The sequence below is a fragment of the Lissotriton helveticus genome, chromosome 2_2 (genome assembly GCF_964261635.1).
Source record: "Lissotriton helveticus chromosome 2_2, aLisHel1.1, whole genome shotgun sequence".
In the NCBI taxonomy this organism is placed as follows: Eukaryota; Metazoa; Chordata; class Amphibia; order Caudata; family Salamandridae; genus Lissotriton; species Lissotriton helveticus.
In genome coordinates this window covers 256,931,288-256,952,122 of record NC_136060.1, presented here as the reverse complement: position 1 = coordinate 256,952,122, position 20,835 = coordinate 256,931,288, and the positions used below count along the sequence as shown (strand labels likewise).

The following is a 20,835-nucleotide window of genomic DNA, read 5'->3' as shown; positions in this document are numbered from 1 at the left end:
GACTTGCTTCCGGTTGGTGCGAGACGTACGCTGGTGCACGCACTGGTGACCTCACGGCTAGACTATGCCAACCTTCTCTATCTGGGGACCACGGTCAAAGGTCTAGGTCGCCTGCAGGTGCTACAGAATGCCGCAGCCCGGCTGATGCTGAGACTCCCAAAAAGAGCAGCCTCCAAAGCCGCCTTGAAAGCTCTCCACTGGCTTCCTGTCAGGGAGAGGATTGCTTTTAAGGCGCTATGCATATGTCATCGCATTATTGGGGGCAAGTCACCCGCCCCCTTGCTGAGCCCTATCACACCGTACAAACCTAATCAGGTACTCAGATCCACCGGTGTTGGCCTAGTAGCTGTTCCCAAAATCAAGAAAGCGCGAATGGGAGGCAGATCCTTTAGACATCTTGCAGCTAAGAGCTGGAACAGGCTCCCAATGGAACTGCGTCTCGAACCTTCAGAGGCTAAGTTCCGGAGAGCTCTAAAAACCCATTTATTTTGTTCTACACTAGATTAATGGCTCACTGTCCTGTTTACTTGCCTCTCACCACAGCGCGGGGACACGCCGGTGGCGTAATCAGGCGCTTTAGAAATCTCCATAATAATAATAATAATAAGGGTGCTGCTTGTCTGCGTCCTCCCAAACCACTAGTTAGAGCAACTACAAAGAGTAGATGGGATGAGTCCATCGGGACTACAGAGTGTCTCCACCAGAGGAATCCTTATCTAGATGTGGGGAAACCCAATGTCCCAAGTGCCTTCCTATATTAAAACCAAATAGATTGTGATGCCTAGGGTTATCAATTATCCCTGCATTCTTGCTTGATCAACGTTTAAGCCTTGCATAGATCCCTAACTGGGGTTCCTAGCTTTCATCTGCATCGGGCTCCCTAGTATTCTACCTCACTGGCTAATCACATTCCGTCAAAAACAGCATTCATCATTGAGGCCCAGAGTTACAATTTTGTAAAGATTGTTGGTCTTTACATACAGGAAAACACACAGGACATTGGGTTTCCCCACATCTGGTTAAGGTTTCCTCTGGCGGATACCCTTTGTAGTCATGATGCTCTAGTTCCGTCTACTTTTTAGTTATACTCCGGGTCCCTGGAATTATCCAATTGTGCGGCCTTGACGATGAGGACCCTGTTGACTAGATGTACCCCCATCCCAACACCACCCTTCCCCTCCCCCCACTACCTTGGCCCCTCTACTCTCCTTCTCCCTTCTTTGTCCTACTGGGCGCTGCCCCCCCCAAGCACGTAGCTGCGCATCTCATACAGGTTGGAATCACATTGAGAATCTGAACACACACGGGTAGGTCACTACTTCAGCAGTAACACCCAGCCCCTCCCTGCCCCCCCCCCATTCCGCACAACGCTGCCTTGCGGTAGTTAACCCCTCTTACAGATGCTGCCATACCGAAATACCCACGCCATGGTGAGAGTCACCGAGGTCATGACCTATACATCCTGTACAGGACAGGGCTTGCTCCCCCTCCCCCCCCCCCCCACCTTCCTCCGCCTGACTGACAGATCTGCACCTAGATCCACGTACTTCTTCCGCACTGTTTAGAGCATCAATGTTGGGACTGTTATCTTTGTTGATAGTTCGTATGCATTATCAAAAAAACGAACCCTCATACCGTATTGCTGTTTTTTGTACATGGCCAGTTTGTCACATTGCTGTCCCACTGAGACATGATTGGACTACTCCTCCCAAAATGGCCGGCATGGAGGGTAGATGGGGATTTGCTGTGGATATATTCTGCCTTGCTTCATCGTTACTGTTTTCATGACCCCATTCGCCTCTATGTCAAAGTGCATATGTAACGCTGCCGGCCTGCGCAGGACAGGTTGTAGGCCATTGGCTGTGTACAATCTATTGCTCATCAATAAAGGTTTTATAAAAAAAAAAAAAAAAAAAAAAACTGTAGATTTGCCACATAATCTATCATATTCGACATATTCTGCAGATTTTAATTTAAAAAAACTGTTTCTAGCTCAAACGGTTCAAAAGTTAGTAAAAATGCAGCAGCACGTATTGTTGCAAAGGTTAATTGGCCACCATTCTATAGCTCATTGCTATATTCGAGGGTTAATGGCACTAATGAGGTACAACTAATGCCCAGACAGTGCTAAGTTTAAAAATTACAAAATAATGAAGTAATACTATCATAAAATGTGCCACATAGTACCGCATAATTTGCTTTTTCTTGACACATAATTTACTCGGCCCTGTCGCAAAACGTGACCCTCCCTTGATGCATAATTCCAGCTGCCTTGGTTATACTGTTAACATTTATAGAGTGTTCAGAGTAAACTGAAATTTGATAACGCCCACACAACTATTCTTATCAAAAAGTCCAAAGTGAAGAAATGTCCATATTTGGGTGGCCAGGGAGTAAGTAGGCAGTCTTCAGGGCGAAGACTCGCCTCAGAGTAAGCAGTAGAACCGAGATGACTTGTTGGGCAATTATACTACAGTAGCGGTGGAAGTGGTATTTAGGACCTCTTTTGCACTAGCCCTCATTAGGAGCACTAACCCTCCTTTAGCCCCCTGCCTTGCCCTCCCTTCACCCTTTGGCCTCTACAGACCAGTGTTTGAAATGGAGAAATAGAAGTGCAGGTACTCCGCTACAGAGTAGCTGCTTGTTTCTGAGAAGTGCTGGTACTCTCCCATTAAAAGTAATTTGTCACTCTTGAGAAGTGCCGGTACTCTCCCTCTCGAAATAAAAAAAGTGCTGATACTCCATACTGGATAGTACCGGCCCATTTAAAGCACTGCTACTGACACATATCAACAAAACCATCATCTGCATGAGGCAGCTAAGATCTCGGTAATTTAGGTGAGCTCGGGGAGGTTTGGGAATGTTTTTCTTTCAGGGGCCAGTCTCTGCTCATCCAGGTGATGACCAGTGAACTCAATAGGGACCCCTGCTGTTTCATTTCATTCACTACCATCATAGAGGGCGCCCAATTTATCTCCGCCCAGGACACTTTTCTTAGCAAAGGCCGGCTCTGAATTAAAGTAATTTCTATGCGCTATTTTACATTTTCATCCACTAACAATAAATGTAGTGCAAAACTTACCGAGAGCATATCCTGCGCAAATTATTAGGAATAAAATGATTTTGCTCATGGAATTTACAGAGCAGGTGTAAAAATGATACACAAAACTTATTAATGAAGATTATCAACAAGTAATTGGAACATGAGCAGTTTCCCTGGTTATTACTCGTTCAAATTAAACACACATTTCAAGTTCATTATATACTGCTATACAATATGAACGCAGCCTATGACCCTATATTTATTTTGATTTACGATGCCATTTGCAATGCTCGCTTCAAAGTAGAAATACATCGTTCAAATTAAACACACCTTTCAAGTTGAATATACACTGCTATATATATAATATGAACGCAGCCTATGACCCTATTTTTATTTTCTAATTACGAGACCAGCTGCAATGCTTGCTTGAAAGTAGAAATACATTAACAGATATATAATCCCAAATAATTTTATTTAGACACACGATTTCCGGTGAGACGCCATTGCATTTAGCAAAACCGCATCAATGTACCTGCGTGTTGAGTTTTTTGCACATACCAAACGTTTACAATGTTACTGTTCTTCAGCGGATGTTTAGAAAAGAAAAGTGGGGTGTGTGCATGGTTGATGGTTCCCCATCCAGGAAACAACCAGCAGACGTTTGATTGCTGGCAACATGAGAAATGCAAGCACATAATGATGATTATTACAAGCGAGGGGCACGAGCGAGATAGAAAAGGGACACAGCACGCACCCAGGAGACGCCACAGCTCCGAGACGCTCCGGAGAGCGCGCCTATTGCGCGGCTTAGCCGGTGCTTTCCGTTTCCTGCACACTGATCCTAGAAGTAACGAACACTAGCTAGTCAGATACAGGCAGCAATGGGCGTCTTACAAAGGTGCGCGCCTCACGCCCCGAGAAAGCTCACCTCCCACTCTCGGGCATCCTCGTTACTGCCGCTTTTCATGTTGGGGGGACTCCCTGCTGCGCGGGTCTCCTCTAGCCTGGCAGGGCTCCACGACAGGCGGCGCGCGCATCTGATGTGGGTTCCTTTCCTGGGGAAAGCCAGGCGGGCGCGCGCCGCTCCGGGCGGAGGCTTTAGCACGCGCCGCCCCTTCGTTGTGCCGCAGCTGTAGGAGGGACTGGAGAAGGGAAGATGCTGGGGCTCACCCTGCGAGACGATCGTTCTTCGTCGTTAAAGGCAGCCTGGGTGTCTCTGAATGCCCCCTAGTCTTCCTAATGATGGTATTAAAGAACCATTTCCATAGCTATCAGGATTTCAGTTTGAGTATGTGTTACCTCTCCATGTTTTGGTGTGGTTATGTGTGACATTTTAATGCATTTTTTGGTGACAGAAGAAGTGACGCTTTTTAATCGAATAGAACCCAACATCTATTGCCCGGAAATAATGTGAATATCGTACGTTACCATATTTTGTGCAATATAAAATCCATCATAAGCAATTTCAAACAGATCAGTTTGGAAAGTGATATTGGCAATAAAGCCAGGACGGATCCAAGAGTCAGTCCCCCAAGACTTGCAAGCTATGTCATGGGCTTGCCACTTCCACATTCGCACTAACAGCCCCACCAACATACATACACACAGTATTTAAAAAAATTGGAATTTCTCCTGTTTAGTTTTTTTTGTTTCTTAATGTATAAGCTGCAAACATTTTATTTTTTAGGAAACCCCACTGTAGTTTGTATTAGCACTAATTTAGTGAACCAAAGCTACAAATCCCAAAATGCATTATTTACAGTGATGCATTCGAGAATTAATTATTAACAGAACGTGTTCTCCTCAACTTAAATGGACAAAGCCAGAGTAGGGTTTACTGTGATTTTAACCAGTGATTTTTGGATTATGGGCTGCTCTTGGAAGTATGGATTTAAATTACTGAATGCAGCATGCTCCCAAGCCCAGGTACATGAAAAGGATCACACCACACACAGATCTTATTACTTATTTTTATTCTTTAGCGTGTAACCGTTAACTGAACATACTACATTAATACTATCACCCACACCAACGCACTTAGGTCACTGTTCTACGGAGTCCGTCAGGAAACAAAGGCTTCCCTCATCTCTACTCAAAAGACAATACATCTCCCCTTTGTTAAATAAAAAGTACAAATAATACTTACATGCATACATACATACAGCACAATTCTTCAATAAGTCCTTTTGGTGCTTGAATCAATCACCCAGATCTGGTCAGGGGAGACTGCAGAGATACAAGAGAAGTGTCCATGACTGGCTGTGTTGACAGAGACATTAGTACAATCGATAGGCTCTCGGATTTTCAGGTGGATCAGTCTCACTTTTGACATCTGGAGTTGGCAAATGTCGAGGTTGGTGCTTGGTCTCACTTTTGACATCTGGAGCTGGCAAATGTCGAGGTTGGTGCTTGAAGTGCGAAAAACCTTGTGTAATGGACTTTCCAGGATAGTAAGCAGTCACCATGTGTCCTTTACTAGTCACAACCCACAGTGGCTGAGCATCAAAAAGAGCATCAGATTTGCATTTCCATTTCTGCCTGACAATAACATGGTCTCCTATTTTTAACACATTGCTCCAAACACAGCGGCGTCTGTCCTCATAGGTCTTACTTTTGCCTTTGTGAGACAAATCAGTGGTGCAAAGTTTATCAATATCATTAGATTTCTCAGTGGTCCATTGTAGCAATTTGGATCCTATGGTTTCTCCCGAACATTAAGGTGTCAGGGCTTTCACCTGTGGTAGAATGGGAAGATGACCTACGTGCACGTAGCGTAGACTGAAGAACTGATTTGAGATCAAGCTTTTCCAGCACAGCGCGCTAAACGGTCTTCTTGAGGGTGCTCATAAATCTCTCGACAACACTTTTTGCCTGTGGCCAAAGAGGTGTGATTTTCTGATGCTTGACATTTAGATGAGTGAAAAGATCTTTAAATTCTTGACTATTGAAAGGCGGGCCATTGTCAAATTTAAAAATTGAAGGAACACCCCAAGATGCCATAAAAAATCTACTCACGTACTCGCTTTGGCAAGTCAGATGTTATCAGGTTGAGCTGTTCATAGGACCTACTCGTCCGTTCTGGCGAGTGAACTTAAATTGGAAGGGAACAGGTGTTCTGTTAATTCAGAAAATGAATGAGCAATAAAGATGCCTTTAAATATAAATTTTTACTTGATCCAGTTGCCAGAGATCAAATGTCGGTTTGTCTTTTCACTAATTGATGCTTATCTTACCCTGGAAAATGGTGTTTACTTTTCTTTCTCTTATTACTGTTAGAGGTTTTTGTCAAATGATGCATCTGATAATCATTGCGAAACAAAAGGCTGTAAGATGTAAAAGAAATTCTAACACACACTATTTAAACAGCTTATAAATGAACAATACAAATATTTCAAAATATATCAGAAATTATGAAAGCACTTTTTGTAATTCAGAAGTGTGATGCAAACACAGATTTAAGTGGGAGCAAAAAAATCAGAACACTTTTCTTGGTAAATTGCAAATGACAAATATTTGCAGATTCTATTTCTATCTATTTCTAAACATTGTTTGTACACTATGCCGTTTTATCAGTAGGTAGCATGTCAGTGGGAAAGTTTCAGGCCCTTTCAATGGAATATCTGCTGACTGCAAATGGAGTGTGCTACAACTTCATGCTTTAGGTATGCATTTATTAAAAGTGATAAACATGATTTGAGAACCATTCCTGCCCCGCCCTGATGACAATGCTGTTCATGAACTAAGAGGCAAGTCAGTGGTCTGGTATCCTAAATGTGCCTCGATTTATATTATATATAGAACAAATGTTTAGTCTATTAAATCAAACAAAATTGTTTTGTGTACAGCAGACATGCTGAACTCGTGTATTTGTGCTCTCATGTGATAAAGAAGAAAATGGCAGCTCAGTGAATACAAAATATTTGACAGGATCACATAATTTGAAACCAGTTTGTGGGTCAAAAGCATTATAATTAGGTAGATTAGATTAATTAAGTCACTAGACCTGCAGGTCTAGTAACATTGGTATGATTTTTCAAGGCCTGCCTATGCTTTAAAAATACTTTCTAATCTTTCAGTGACTCTGACATGAGTAGATGACGACAGATCTCCCACAAGAGGAAAATGCACGCATACTTTGGAAGATCAGACTTGTTTAACAGATGCGGGGTTGTTTTGGAAGACAAACAGTTGCACAAATGACATACCCTTACATCTTTTTCAACTCTTAAATCAAGATGAGGGAACCACACTCAGTACTTTAGAGTTTGAGAAGAAGCAACAACGCCATGTCCTTCATGGGTCAGTTAAATAACTTGTTGACTCAGACTCTCAGGTATGTATATATATATATTTTTTTTTCTTTCAAATGCTTTATGATATTTACAAGCATTTACATACATTTTTAATATCACTAATGCAAGAGAAACACATACTGTAAGAACAACTTAGGTAAACTAAGCTTAATTGTCTCAGACTCTCAGGTATGACAATTCTCAACCCTTGTAAGATGATGTCTTCTTGGGTAACTGAAAGTTCTTTCTGCACATTTTTAAATTTCTGGTATTCAAGGACATCATGAAGAGGTTGAGTATATTTTTGCCACAGTTGATGTGCATTTATGTCTTTAAATATTAGCAAATCTCTGTCAGCGCTTGTGGCAGTAATGATATGTTCCACTAATATGGCAGCAGGGGTATTGGATTTCATGATGAAGTTAACATAAGTAATGGTACATGTGAAAAGTAGTCAGTAGGATTTTGATCTTTTTCCTGGCTGGTGCCCAATCGTATAATCATACTCCTGCAATAGCAACCCCCACCTCTCAATGCGAGGTGGCATTTTGACTTTAGGGTTGCCGTAAGTGGTGAGCAGTGCTTGGTGGTCGGTGACAACTGTAAAATGCTATCTGTACAGGAACACATAAAAATGCTCCCAAGCCACACTACAACTAGGCTTTATTTTTCAGGTTGTGAAAAGCACTTTCAATTGATGACAAACTCTGGCTAGCATAAGCCACAATGTGTTTTGGAGTCCTGGGATGTCTAGTGTGCAGGGCAAGGAGTGCACCAAAACCACTCGGAGTGCATCAACAACAACATCCGTCTATAATTTCGGATCAAAGTATGCCATTTCAAAGGCATTCTCAATTGCATGCTTGATTTTCTGGAAGCTTTGTTCACATTCACGTGACCATCGAAATCGAACATTTTGTTAAGTCTCTCAATGGGGTATTAACAGTGGCAAAGTCTCGTATATATAACTTGAACTGTGACTGTTGCAGCAGAGGTTACATCTTGTGGGGGAGAAGTGGATGACAAGGTGCATACTTTATTTGAATCCATAGTCATTACCCCAGAAGAAAAGATATAACTACAGAACTTGAGTTTAGCTTTCTGAAACTCAAACGTGCCACATTTAAATTGATACCTGCAACGGCAAGTATACAACACACTTTTGTAAGAGCCTATCATGTTCCTTTCGTGTGTCCCTAAAAACTAGAATGTAATCACTGTAACTGAACGCATTTATGACTGGCTGTATTATGCGACAAATGACATCCTGAAAGAGTTCTGCAGCTGATGACACTCCAAAACATAGCCCTTTATATCTAAATAAATAAACCAACATGAGTCGAAAAGGTAGTAATGCACCTGCAATGTTCTTCCAGTTCAAGTTGATGATACCCTTAGTTCAAATCAATGCGGGAAAAGGCGCTCACTCCATTCAGCTATGTAACATGTCAGCAATGTGCTGACCTGGATGTCGTTCTCTTTTAATCAACTAATACCACACAGAGGGTCTTGAGGGGAGCATCTATACTACCAAAGATGTACTGCTCCTATATCAATACAGTCTCACACACAATTGTACGTCTGGTAACTCAAGTATGAAAACAAACCACCATAATATGGTAATCAAAGACCAAAATAAGCACTTTGCTGTTAGGACAAGAACCTTCAATCACCCGAAGGTGATAAGCTTCATCAATGGGCTCCTTCATCCCACAAGGACTGCAGGGTACCTTGTGTGGAACACAACTCCGAAGCATCACAAAGGGGGGAGCGGAGGTGTTTTAATGCAAGATGAGCAAAGATGATGTTCTTGAGTGAAGGGCAGAGTGCAAAATGAATTGAGGTGTCAGTAAAACTATCTCATGGTGGTCTGAAACTGACCTTTAAACTAGTGCCCCCACTGAATAGGGTTACAAAAAAGTACAAGGACAAGGGATAATGAACTTCCCAATCAGTCAACATGTTTCTGCACATAAATGACTATAGAGTTCAAGGGCATCCATCAAGACCGAAAAGGTGTCTTTCACTCTGCTAATATGAGCACAATTTAAATACCAGCCATACATTCTACTTGGTAGATAACAGAGTGGCCCAAAACAGGCATCAAGGTCAATCTATAATGCTGGAAAATAAATAAACAGCAGTTACTCACATTTGTATTGGCAAAACACACCTTCAAAATGTCATTCTGTTAATGTGACTTATTGTGAAGTGTACAAGTGCCAAGAAGTGTCCATCACCATAATCCACACGCGTATTAAAGGGTAAAAAGGAACATACAGGTTATCTTACCCAGAGCTTGAAGTAAAACTCCGCTCTCAAGCATCAGTCCCCGCCTATGTAACAGAGCTAGATGTGTTCAGAACAGTAACCAGAGTAAAACACTAATAAAAAAACACTCATTCTCTATTTTTCATGTAGACCTGTAATGTCTGTCTAATTATAGGAGATGGGGCTATCTGGAATAAAAAGGGGGCCACCACTATTGATCCAGCGGGCTACCAACCTGCGAAAATCTATCATTATATATTCATCTGGGCCCATATACACACTCCTTTATATAGGCTAGTCACCACTGCTGGGGGTCACCACTGCTGGGGGTCAATATTTATAAGGGCTTAAAATAGATCAGTTACTTATCATTTCTCTAATCTTTCACTGATCCTAAAGCCTTTACTTTAGTCAATGTACCTATTTAGTTGAATAGTAATTTATAATATGAAATAGGTTCATTTACCTTTATCTAATTAAATAACCACAAACTCAGGAAACTTTTAAATGTTTATCTAATTATATCATATGAGTAAAACAAATTACAGTGTTAATTCCATCTTTCCGAGGAAGTAAGATCGGTTCACCCAATTTAGTATTCTATTAAATGAGATTTCACAACAACAAGTACGTCAGGAAAAAGAGGATAGAGAGAGAGAAGTACATTGATACAATTTACAGCGGTATATTTACCTAGGATGGTGTGAAAATCAGACCCCTCTGGCCAAGAGTTAATGGGTCCCTTGAAAAGTTCAGGTGACAAGGACTTCAGGACAGGTTTCAAGACAGGATAGATGATCTCTTTTGGATTCGACGCCTGCGTCTCACCCCTCTCTGACAGTAACTTCCTCCTCGATTTTTCCGCGATCTTCTTCTAATTCTATAATCTCCTCGAGTCTTCCGTGATCTTCTAATTATTTAGCTTTAAAATTCTAAGTCTGCTTCTTCAGGTATTCGATCAGCATCCGGAAGGCATCCTGGTCTCTCAGCAATTGTCTTGCTGTGACTGCTACTAATCTAACTATCCATTATCAATTATACTTTCCTAATGGCATATACCACCCCCAAATATTTCAACTCTACAAAACTCTTATTTCTGATTGGACAAGCTGAGGGGATTATCATCACACCATGCTAAGTTTTACAAATTTTTCTTTAGTTCATTGTTTTAAGTTCCCGCCCATTAATTCTTTCTCCCAAGCTTTATTTCCCACCCATATTCACAAATGTCTTCAACAACAATGTATACATTTTACAGTTGTCCATTGAATGTTCAGCTGTGCCCAGGACATGTACTGAGAACGTCCTTGGACGAGTTTCAAGACTTGACATCACTGTTTCTGGCTTGTCATGTTTGGGCCTATATGAGGAACCATGGGGGTGGTAGACTTTAGCATCATTCAGAGGCCCAAATACAAACTAATAGAGAGGTCAAAAGAAAAGGTATTAATTTCAAAATAAAATGATTTCACTGTATACCACCTAGCTCTATTCTAATCCCATTTACTTATAAAGACTCTTCATGCATTAGCATTTAGTATATAACTCGTTTTAGTTTCAGCATAGCAGATGCTTAGCATGTGAGTTTCCAAGCGTCCATTTTAGATGCATTTGTGCAGAAGCAGAAATTTCCCTCCAAGCGTAAAGACATCATTCTGCGTAGATGCAGCTGACGCATGCGCAAGACAGTTTCCCGCGTTAGCAGGCATTTTAAGTCACACTTGGGTAACTTGTTAGTAAAACACATAGGCAAGCTTCCTCTTACTAAAAATATATGAAATGTGGTGCATATTAGTATCACAATACATTATTAATATTTTGTTACGGGATTATATGAGAGGATTGCATCCGAGTAAGTCTCTTTTATATGAGTCCTTGCTCCATCACTATCAACCTGTGGTCGAAAAACAATCCTTTAAGAATAAATCTATGTGTTATGGGTATGTGGCACTTTATCTTTACAGAATTCTCACATGAATAAACTTTGTGAAAAAGGGGTAAAATCTTCTGTACTCTGGATATGAATAATATAACAAAGCCATAACAAAGGGATACAAGTTTTTTTGCAGGCATAACATACTACATTCATCACTCAGCGCAGTATTAAAATCATCAGCTGCATGCTCACTTAGTGAACCATATCGTCAAATGTATTAAAATGTTCTGCTATTTTCTAAAACCAAATGTTTTTCAATTAGACAGGTTTACGGAAAGGACTTGTTTCAAATAAATCGAGGCCTCTCAAAGCCCCCTCGAAACATTCTCCAAACTCCAATCAATCTCAACTCGCAGTAACACATACAAGTATCCTCATTTGCAGTGCACATACCTTCAGTGCTTTTGCTTGTTGGGTTATGTATGGGGCTGCCGAGAGCTGGAAATGAAGTGACAAGAGTCAATTTCAAGGGGCCTCCTCGTTGCAACCCAGAAGCGGCGCAATGAGTTATGGGATCTGTAGTCCCTACAGCAATATACAGCATCAAAGATTACTGTTTGTGTAAGTGTTGGACTTGGTCCTTTTTGCCTGATTTTTTTCGCTTTTGTGGGAATCAACATGTCATGTGGATGTATTTCAAATGAAATGTTAAATGCTGTGCAATGGTGTCCGCACCTATATCTCCCCCATGGTAGAGGAATTTATAGGCCATGTGTGGTGCGAGATGCAGTGATACATGCTGTGCAATGGCGTACGTAGAGTCATTTTCACCATTGTAGAAATGCACCTTTGTAAAATGTCACATTTAAAATAGACGCCATTTCTGTCTGCTTGTGCCGCCTGATTGAGGTGGGTTAGCGGTCTAGTGTTTGAAGTGACAAGGTGCTCTATACTCCCCACAGTGACAGTTGAGGCTGGAACTGCCAGGAACCTTCTAGAAGCTTCCAGCCTTTCTGGTATTTGTAGAGCAGTAGAGATACCATGTGCTTAGTCAGAGCGTGGACCTGAGAGTGAGGGGACCTGCTGCCAGGGGATGCTGCCACATGAGCCTGTGTGCTGGCCCTTGAGCCCATCTGTACCCCTCCACTGTCTACAGGGCGAGTGAGAGCCCGCTGCTGGAGTTCAGGCTGCTGTACCAGGAGGAGTGCCACGTTACAGGGGAAGATGGTTCCAAGGAGCTGTTGTCCTGTACTGATGAGTACCCACTGACCGCTGACCTGGCCTAGCACTGCCTGCCTGCTCTCCTGCCCTAGCGCCTCGTGAACGCTACACCTGGGCCCTGACTGCTCCCTAGCGCCTGGAAAAGGAGAGCTCTTTGAGTGACTGCCAAGGAGCACCTTTGCCCCCCTGCCTGCACCCTAGCGCTGTACTGCCCAACCGCTATATGCAGATGGCCAGCAAGGAGAGAGGAGCGTGGGTCCTATGTCCTTAGGTGGAACCCTTAATCTGGGGCAGCTACCTAGCGCCTCGTGAGCGCTATATTCGCATTGCTGGTGAGGAGTGCTACCTGTCGTCCATGAAGCCCATGGTGGGACTGAGCACATTGTAAGTGCTATATTCAGGGTGCCAGGGGAAGAGGAGCTGAGGCCTGCAGCGCTGTGCTGTCAAAGCACTATATTTCAATTCCCCTGCATGTGTGCTGCATTGTGGTGCTGCCAGAGTGCCTTACTCGCATTGACTGTGCTCTGCTTGCTGCCAAGGCGCTACAACTGTGCCCAGGAGAAGAGGAGCGGACGTCTGCAGCGCCGGGATTCTGCAGCGCTACGAGGGAATCCCGGCGTGTGGGATTCCCCCCTGCCTGCTTGGTTGACAGCGGGCAGCTTCAACATTGTGGGGCACTCTTAATTGCAGAGTCCAGAAGAGGGACTCCATTTTCCCAGGGGCAGTGGCGCCAGAGGTTACTCTGCAACTTTGGGGCCTTCGTGAGGTTAGAGACCCCTTTGCGACTGCGTAGTGCGCCAGAAATTCATCTGCCGCGTAGGGGGCAAGGACTGTAGGTGTTGAGACCAGCTGACTGCGAGGATGTCTATGCTAATGGCTTATGCCCCCTACCAATGTGATTTAAGCGAACGCAGGATACCCCCATGTTTAATGCGGTCAGGCTAATGAAAGTTTTAGGCCTAGAGTTCTTCAGCTGCAGAGGTTGCTGATGTTACGCATGATAATACCGGATGCCTGTGCTAATGTGGTAATCTAGGTTTCCGCTGGATCTAGTGTGTCTAGGCCTCATGTATTTAGATCCAGGGTGTCATATGCTGATAGACTGCCAATGTGTTTATGCTGATGGTATATGCCCCCATGTTACATGTATTCATGTTACTGGTTTAGGCCTCCAAGCTGGAGGTGCTCATGCTAAGAAAGGTTTCTAGGCCCAGTGTTATGCCATGCACCATGTGTTGATGCTGCCCCTAAGGTGCACACTGAGGAGTTCAAGCCTAATGTCGTATGCCAACTGAGAATGCTTTATGTTTTTCTATTCCAGCACTGCAACTGATGGACTTATCTTTTTCCTTCATCCATTATCCTTTCCCCATGGTTCTGGCAGCGGCCCGATTGGCCCTGCCCTGTAAATAATCCCCAGTGTAAATATTGCCCTGGCGCCAGTCGGCGCAGTCTAGAGACTACTGTGGTTACATACGTGGTTACTCTTGTATGTTTTATACAATACAAAAGTTATTCTTTTCATCTAATCTGCTGTGGTCTCTTTTTGTGGTGTGCCTTGTGTCGCCTGTGTGTACTGCGTGGATGCTTCACACATGTCCTCTGGAGTTTGGCCCGCCCACTCTTCACCATGCTACCCCATGTCTAACAGTAAGTGTAGGTTAACGTATATAGTATCCAGAATAGGAGTCTGATCCCTGTGTTCCCAGTAGTGGATAATGGTAACTGGTAGAGACAAAAGGAAAACAGTAGACAAAAAGGTAGAAACACTCTATCATAATTGACTATACTTGCAGTTTCCAATTCTCCACAGCAAAGGAGTGTGGGATATGTAGTCATCATCACTAACACATGTTCAGTTATTATTCTCAGAGCCTATAAATCATAGGGGTTGATAGGCGCTGATATTCACACATTGGACAATACATAATTTGACTCTCTGTCGTACACTTCTATATATGTAACAGTAATTACCATCATAGTATTTATATTGTAAACCTTGTCAGAGGGAAGACCAAGGTATGTCATCGTTCAAACCTCTTTGAGGACTCTTAAGCCTAAACATCCAACCCTGTTCTCTACGAAAAAGAACTGTGTCTAACTGGCACATTTGTGTGGTGTAATTTGGTCTATCTAACACAATCTACTTGATTTCATTCTCCATGTGGCCAAGTTGAAGAAAGTGTCTTGTAAGTTTTTTATTGGATATTTTGCACCTTATAGAGCTGTTATGTTCAACTATTCTGGTTCTTACTTCGCGAGTAGTCATTCATACATATAGTAGTCTGCAGGGACATATGATGAATTACAATTTGTGTGTTTATGTAACACCCCAGGTGTCTTTACTCTAATGTCAATCTGTGTCGTGGGTTGAGTCAACTCACAGACGGAACACATCCCACAGGGAAAGTGTCCTTGTACATGGGTTCCTGTCCAAAGTTTCTGTTGGATTTCATTCTGCATACTAATGTGTGGTCCTGTATGAAAAAGGTAATCAACGAGAACTGGCACTCCTGCATATAGAAGACAGATTATGAGAGAAACCTATATTTGCACTTAAACGTAGTATCAACATCAAGGATATGTTGGCCCAGAATGGCATATGCGGGCGGCTGTGCGTCCCCTTCCTCGTAAAAATGTAACAATGCCCTGGGGAGGTGGTGGTCCCCAGAGCCGTAAATGACCCAAGAGGGGGGCTACGGTCCCCCCCCTTTAAAATTTAATTCAGGCCCCGGGGAGGTAGTGGTCCCCGGGGCCCTTAATAGCAATGATGGGGGTCCGAATGGCCCCTCCTCTTTTTGATAAAGCCCCAGGGAGGTGATGGTCCCAAGGGTTCCTAAGAGTCTCGGGAGGAGGGCCGCGTGGCCATCTTCCAGAATAATTATCAATTGGCCTGCCCCGGGAGGTGGCGGTCCCTGGGGTCAAGATTGGCCATGGGGAGGGGGGCCTCGTGCGCACCCCCTCCCCTAGTTTAACATATAATTAAGCCCCAAGAGATGCCCAACCTGGGAACAATGTTTAAACAAGCACAGAAGACCATCCTTGTTTTTCTTTTACATTTTTGCAGGGATTCACAAATCTTCATGTTTATCCCTACAAACAAATTATAGAAAAATGCTTTTTGGCTGTGGCGGGGTCCCTGTGCACCCAACCACCAGGCCTAGGATGTCAAGGTATTCCGACCCTGCCCTTTTCTCTTTTCAGGTCTCGCCTGGCAAAAGCAGCGCCATGGAGAGGACCTTTTGGAATCAACTCTCCCCGTGGGCTTACAGGCAAGGGTCTGCATGGACAAAGATGGCTGCTCTCGTCATCTGTGCAAAGCAGACAGCATGCGCGTGTCCGTACGGACTATGGACAGTCCAACGCCATCTTGTTCTAAATAGCACGTTCACCACGCTGCCGCGCTCACTCCCCACGCCCCTTGCACGTTCACCAAGCTGCCGTGCTCAGTCCCCTCGCCCCTCTCTACTGCAGCAGGACTCCTCGTCATAGGATCGAGAGCGGAGCCCCAGCAGCCCTTCACCAGCCCCGCCACTATCGCCAACCGAAGACCGGGAGCACAGCGCCTGTCACACCGCAGCAACATGGTAAACAATCCAGTGTGCCTCAGGGTTCTTTCTGGCTTGGAGGATGTGGGGAGCAATGAACGGGGGCAGGTGTGTGGGTAGCTCTGGCGACTGGACTCACCGGCAGCAGGAAGTAAAGCGTGACCTATAGGACGAGGTACCAGGGGGTCCCTTTGAAGAGGCGAGCCATGTTGGGCGAGCGAGCGGCAAGTGAGGATGAGGGTGACAACCCTGCGCGGCTGCCTCCGGGACATGAATGGCAGCGCCTCAAGGTATGAGACGCGCAGATAAGTGTCACTGCTGCCTCCACACGAAGTCGCAGCCCTGGCTTGCAGGGAACTAGCTCCCAACACCGCACCCATTGAAGAAGAGAACTCACGGCACTGCCCCCTTTAAAAGTGCAGCAGCCGCACCCACTGAAGAAGAGAACTTGCGGCACTGCCCCCATTAATAGTATAGCACTCCCATTGAGAACAGTCACTTTTGCCCCCTTTAAAAAATTTAGCAGCTCTTCATAGTATTCCCAGTACAGCCCCATTAAGAGTGCAGCAGTCCTATGGATAACTCCCAGTACAGCCCCAATCAAACTGTAGCAGAAGGCAGCACCCCCACAAACTGAACCATTTACTCAGAACTCAGTCTGCAGCCTGCCTGCCTTGCTTTAGCCTCAGGGTTTGTGGATTGCTCCAACGCCAGCTGATGCAAATACTCTTGGCACAGAAGCGTGCAGACACACATACATTTTTAAAAGGCAATAGCAGAAAGCAGTCTTTCGAGACCTGAGCGGGACTTGGGTACATCTGCGGCACTTTCATTCAGACAGTAAAGAAGAGAGAATGGTAAAATGCTTGAGTCCGTTTACCACTGGCATTTAATATGGGCTGCTCATAACACTAAATTCATCCGCTGTGTCATTCTGAACCCGCCCTCCATCAGTTGTGCCCCAAAAAGCGACAGACTACCACACTACACCATCTGCTCTCCACCACCTCCCCTGTGAGACAGGGGATGCTCATAGAGCCTGTCCCTGATCTTCACTGACGAGTCCGAATTTGGCGTGAACATCTCAGCCATTGCTCGCATTGCCATGCATAGGGGTGATGGAATGGAATATTTTGCGGAGTAGTTAACAGTAGGTACATTTATTTCCTTCAACTAGTCCTCATAATGCAGAAAGGCAAAAGCCCTCAAGGCACAATGCTTCATTGTGTGATGTATCTTTGGATTCCACTTGTGGCCACACAAATACGTGGCAGTCTCCAATAGCAGATTACTCTTTTTTTTTTTTAACCAATGAAGATCAGGACAGGTTCCTGCAGCAGCAGGCAAAAAACAATCTTTTGAACTTGTATCTTAAGCACAGCTTGGAAATGTGAATTTTCTTTCCCTCTTAACTCAGGGGCAGGTTCTTTTTCATACTAAAGTAGACAGCACAGTGTAGTGACGGTCTAGTCTACGCACGTCACGTCGGCAACGTGACGTGCTGGGTCACCACAGGCTGCGCGCGCAACGAGCGCCAGAAGCACGAAACGCGAGAGAGAGCCGGCAGGCAAGAGAGGCTCGGCGCTCTTTAGTACCTACAGTAGTAATAAACGAGGTTATACCACTACTGGCTCCAGTGTCATAATTGGTGGCAATTGCATCTCCACAATGGCGACGAGGGTGGGATGACGACCCCCCAGCAAGAAAGAACCACCAAAACGACCACAAGACAACAAAGGGAGCACCAGTGGCACCAGGACCACTATACAAAGAACCCAAGGAACGGAAAGTCGAGAATACCTCCGAGTACAACAACAGGTACCCTAAAGAGCGCGGCAGAGCTCAGGAGCACCCGAGGGGGCGGCACAGGGAAGCGAAAACAGGGGGGACAGACCCCAGGGACGAGCAGAAAGCACGCCAACCCACACCGTGGCCCGCAAGACAGGGGAAACCGCGCTGGATAACTCACCAAAGAGCGAGGGGCGGACGCAGGTAGTCCCCACGCCCAAGCAAGCGAGGAAGAGCAGGACGACGCACCAGGGAGTCCCAGAAGCCAAGGCAGTGCGCAACTCAAGGTAAAGAGAGAGAAAATGAGCGCGCAAACTGGATATGCGATGGCGCCGGTACAGTTCTTGCCTCGCCCCGGAGAACCCCTCATGAAGTGGGAGGACTGGAGAGAATATATAGACAATTTCATAGGAGTTCTGGAAGATGAGAACGAGGAAGTGTTTAAACCCCAAAGAAAGAAACGCATCTTGCTACTGAACCTTGGCCCGGAAGGCCTCAGGATTTACAAGAGCCTTGTTCCGAAACAGAGAACAACCACAGACGATGATGTATATGCGCACGCACTCGACGACCTTAACGAACACTTCAGACCGGCAGTGTGTGTGTCGGTGGACAGGTTCAATTTCCAACAGAGGAAGCAGCGCCAAGGAGAAACGGTGGAGGAATATGTGGCGGCACTGAAGCGGTTGGCGTCCACGTGTAAGTACTACAACTGGGAAGAGGAGTTCATCAAGGATCAGGTGGTGATGCACACCACATGCACGACAGTACAGGACAAACTATGGGCCAGCGGAGACACCACACTGAAAGAGGTGTTGGTCATCGTCAAAAGGGCCGAATTAGCACGACGATGTGCTGAAGTAACGAGGAAAGAAACAGAGTCCAATGCTATAGTGAACAAGATAGACGACGAAGGACCTGGCAGAGAGTATCAGAACAAGAAGCCAATGGAGAAGGGACCCAACAAGTGGCAAAGCAACGCAAGTACATCAAGGAAACAAGCAGGGAGCAACAAAAAGCCATGCTACAGGTGCGGGAGCTGGTCGCATGAAGCGCACGACAGGAAGTGCCCTGCATTTCGCGCCAAGTGCATGTACTGCGGAATAATCGGCCACTACGAGAAGGTCTGTCGGAAGAAGACCTCCAAAGGCACGGTGAGATACGTGGGTCAAGGCAACGAAGATCAAGACGACGATACAGAGGAGGATGTCGTCACGGCGATCTACATCGAAGACCAGGTGTTGAGCGCGGATGGCCAAGTCATGGGCAGAGACGGAAGGAGGACAATGAAACCTGTCCTAGAAATGGCAATAGGAGGAGTCATGATCAGTGTGGTGGCAGACACAGGATCGCCCTTCACAATCATCCAGAGAGCAGTATGGGAGGAGAAATTCGCACCGCGACTAGGCCCAGAGCTAGAAAAACTAGACATCCGCCCTGTCACGTACAACGGAGACCGCATACCTATGGCGGGATTCAGACCTTTGAACTTTGAATTTCGAGGCCGGTCAGCATACTGCAAGCTCTACGTATCGGAGAGAGGCCCGTCGGTCTTAGGATGGCTAGATCAAGGCGACCTGGGCATCAAGCTGGATCTGGGAGGCAAGGAACAAATACTACTAACAGACCAGGAGGCGTTGCCCGATCTTGACAAATGGAGGAGTGAATACCCCAAGGTGTTCGGGGGCACAGTGGGAAGGCTGGAAAAGTTCGCCCACAAGATCATATTGAAGGAAGACGCCGTACCCGTAGCCCACAAAGCTAGAAATATCCCGTTAGCAGTGAAGGAAGCAGTACGGGAGGAACTCCAAGACTTGGAAAGGAAGGGGATCATCGAGCCCATCACATGCGCCGAGTGGCTGGCGCCCTTGGTAGTAGTTAAGAAACCCAGTGGAAAGGTCCGGCTGTGCGTTGACTTGCGGGAACTGAATAAGAACATCGTGGTGGAAAGGTTCCCCTTACCCAGAATAGAGGAGATGCTGGCTAGCACCAGGGGAATTAAGTGGTACTCCACCATAGACTTGACCTCCGCTTACTATCAAATAGTTCTGCACCCGGAGAGTCGGAAACTTACATCTTTCATCACCCCGTTTGGGTGCTATCAGTTCCGCCGGATGCCATTTGGACTAGCCTCAGCAGCGGCGGTGTTTCAGAAGCTGATGCACCAATTGTTCAAGGATATCACCGATGTTCAATACTTCCAGGACGACATCCTGGTGATGGGAAGAGACATACCTGACCATGACGTGAAACTCGGAAAAGTATTGAAGATCCTAGAAAGAAAAGGACTCACGGCAGAATGGTCCAAGTGCCGGATAGGGATGAACTCGGTGACCTACCTAGGGCATGAGATAGGAGTGCATGGAGTAACTCCTAAAGCAGAAAACGTTAGGGCGATCTGTGAAGCACCATCCCCCACCAACAAGGAAGCGGTCAGGTCATTCCTGGGAATGGCAGAGTACTATGGAAAATTTGTGCAGCACTTTGCCTCAAAGACTCATCACATGAGACAGCTGACAAAAGAAAACACGGAATTCTGCTGGTCAGAGGATACACAGAGGGAATTCGAGGTCATCAAAAAGGAAGTGGCAGGAGCAATACCACTCCAAGGGTACGACCCTCAAGGCAAAACCGTACTGACCACTGACGCCAGCGATAAAGGTTTAGGCGCTGTTCTCATGCAAGACCGAGGGCAGGGAAAGCTGGAAACTATTAGTTTCGCCTCACGCACACTGAGCGAAACAGAAAAAAAGTACAGCGTGATAGAGAAAGAGATGCTGGCAGTGGTGTGGGCTA

The 20,835-nt window shown here is 45.3% G+C and overlaps 1 protein-coding gene across 5 annotated transcripts in view; it reads right to left on the bottom strand.

The window, feature by feature from the left end:
* The window catches only part of CCDC149 (coiled-coil domain containing 149), a 480,627-nt gene that overhangs the window by 385,418 nt on the left and 74,374 nt on the right, over positions 1 to 20,835 (bottom strand). The window contains exon 1 of one of the 5 annotated variants that reach the window (XM_078678387.1): positions 3,972 to 4,114. The exons of 2 other annotated variants lie outside the window; for them this stretch is intronic. In XM_078678387.1, the coding sequence (XP_078534513.1) occupies positions 3,972 to 4,010 (39 nt within the window). In that variant the 5' untranslated portion in view covers positions 4,011 to 4,114. Of the gene's footprint in view, positions 1 to 3,971; positions 4,115 to 20,835 lie in introns of those variants that run through there. 2 more of the 5 variants (XM_078678388.1, XM_078678385.1) reach the window with 2 other exon arrangements.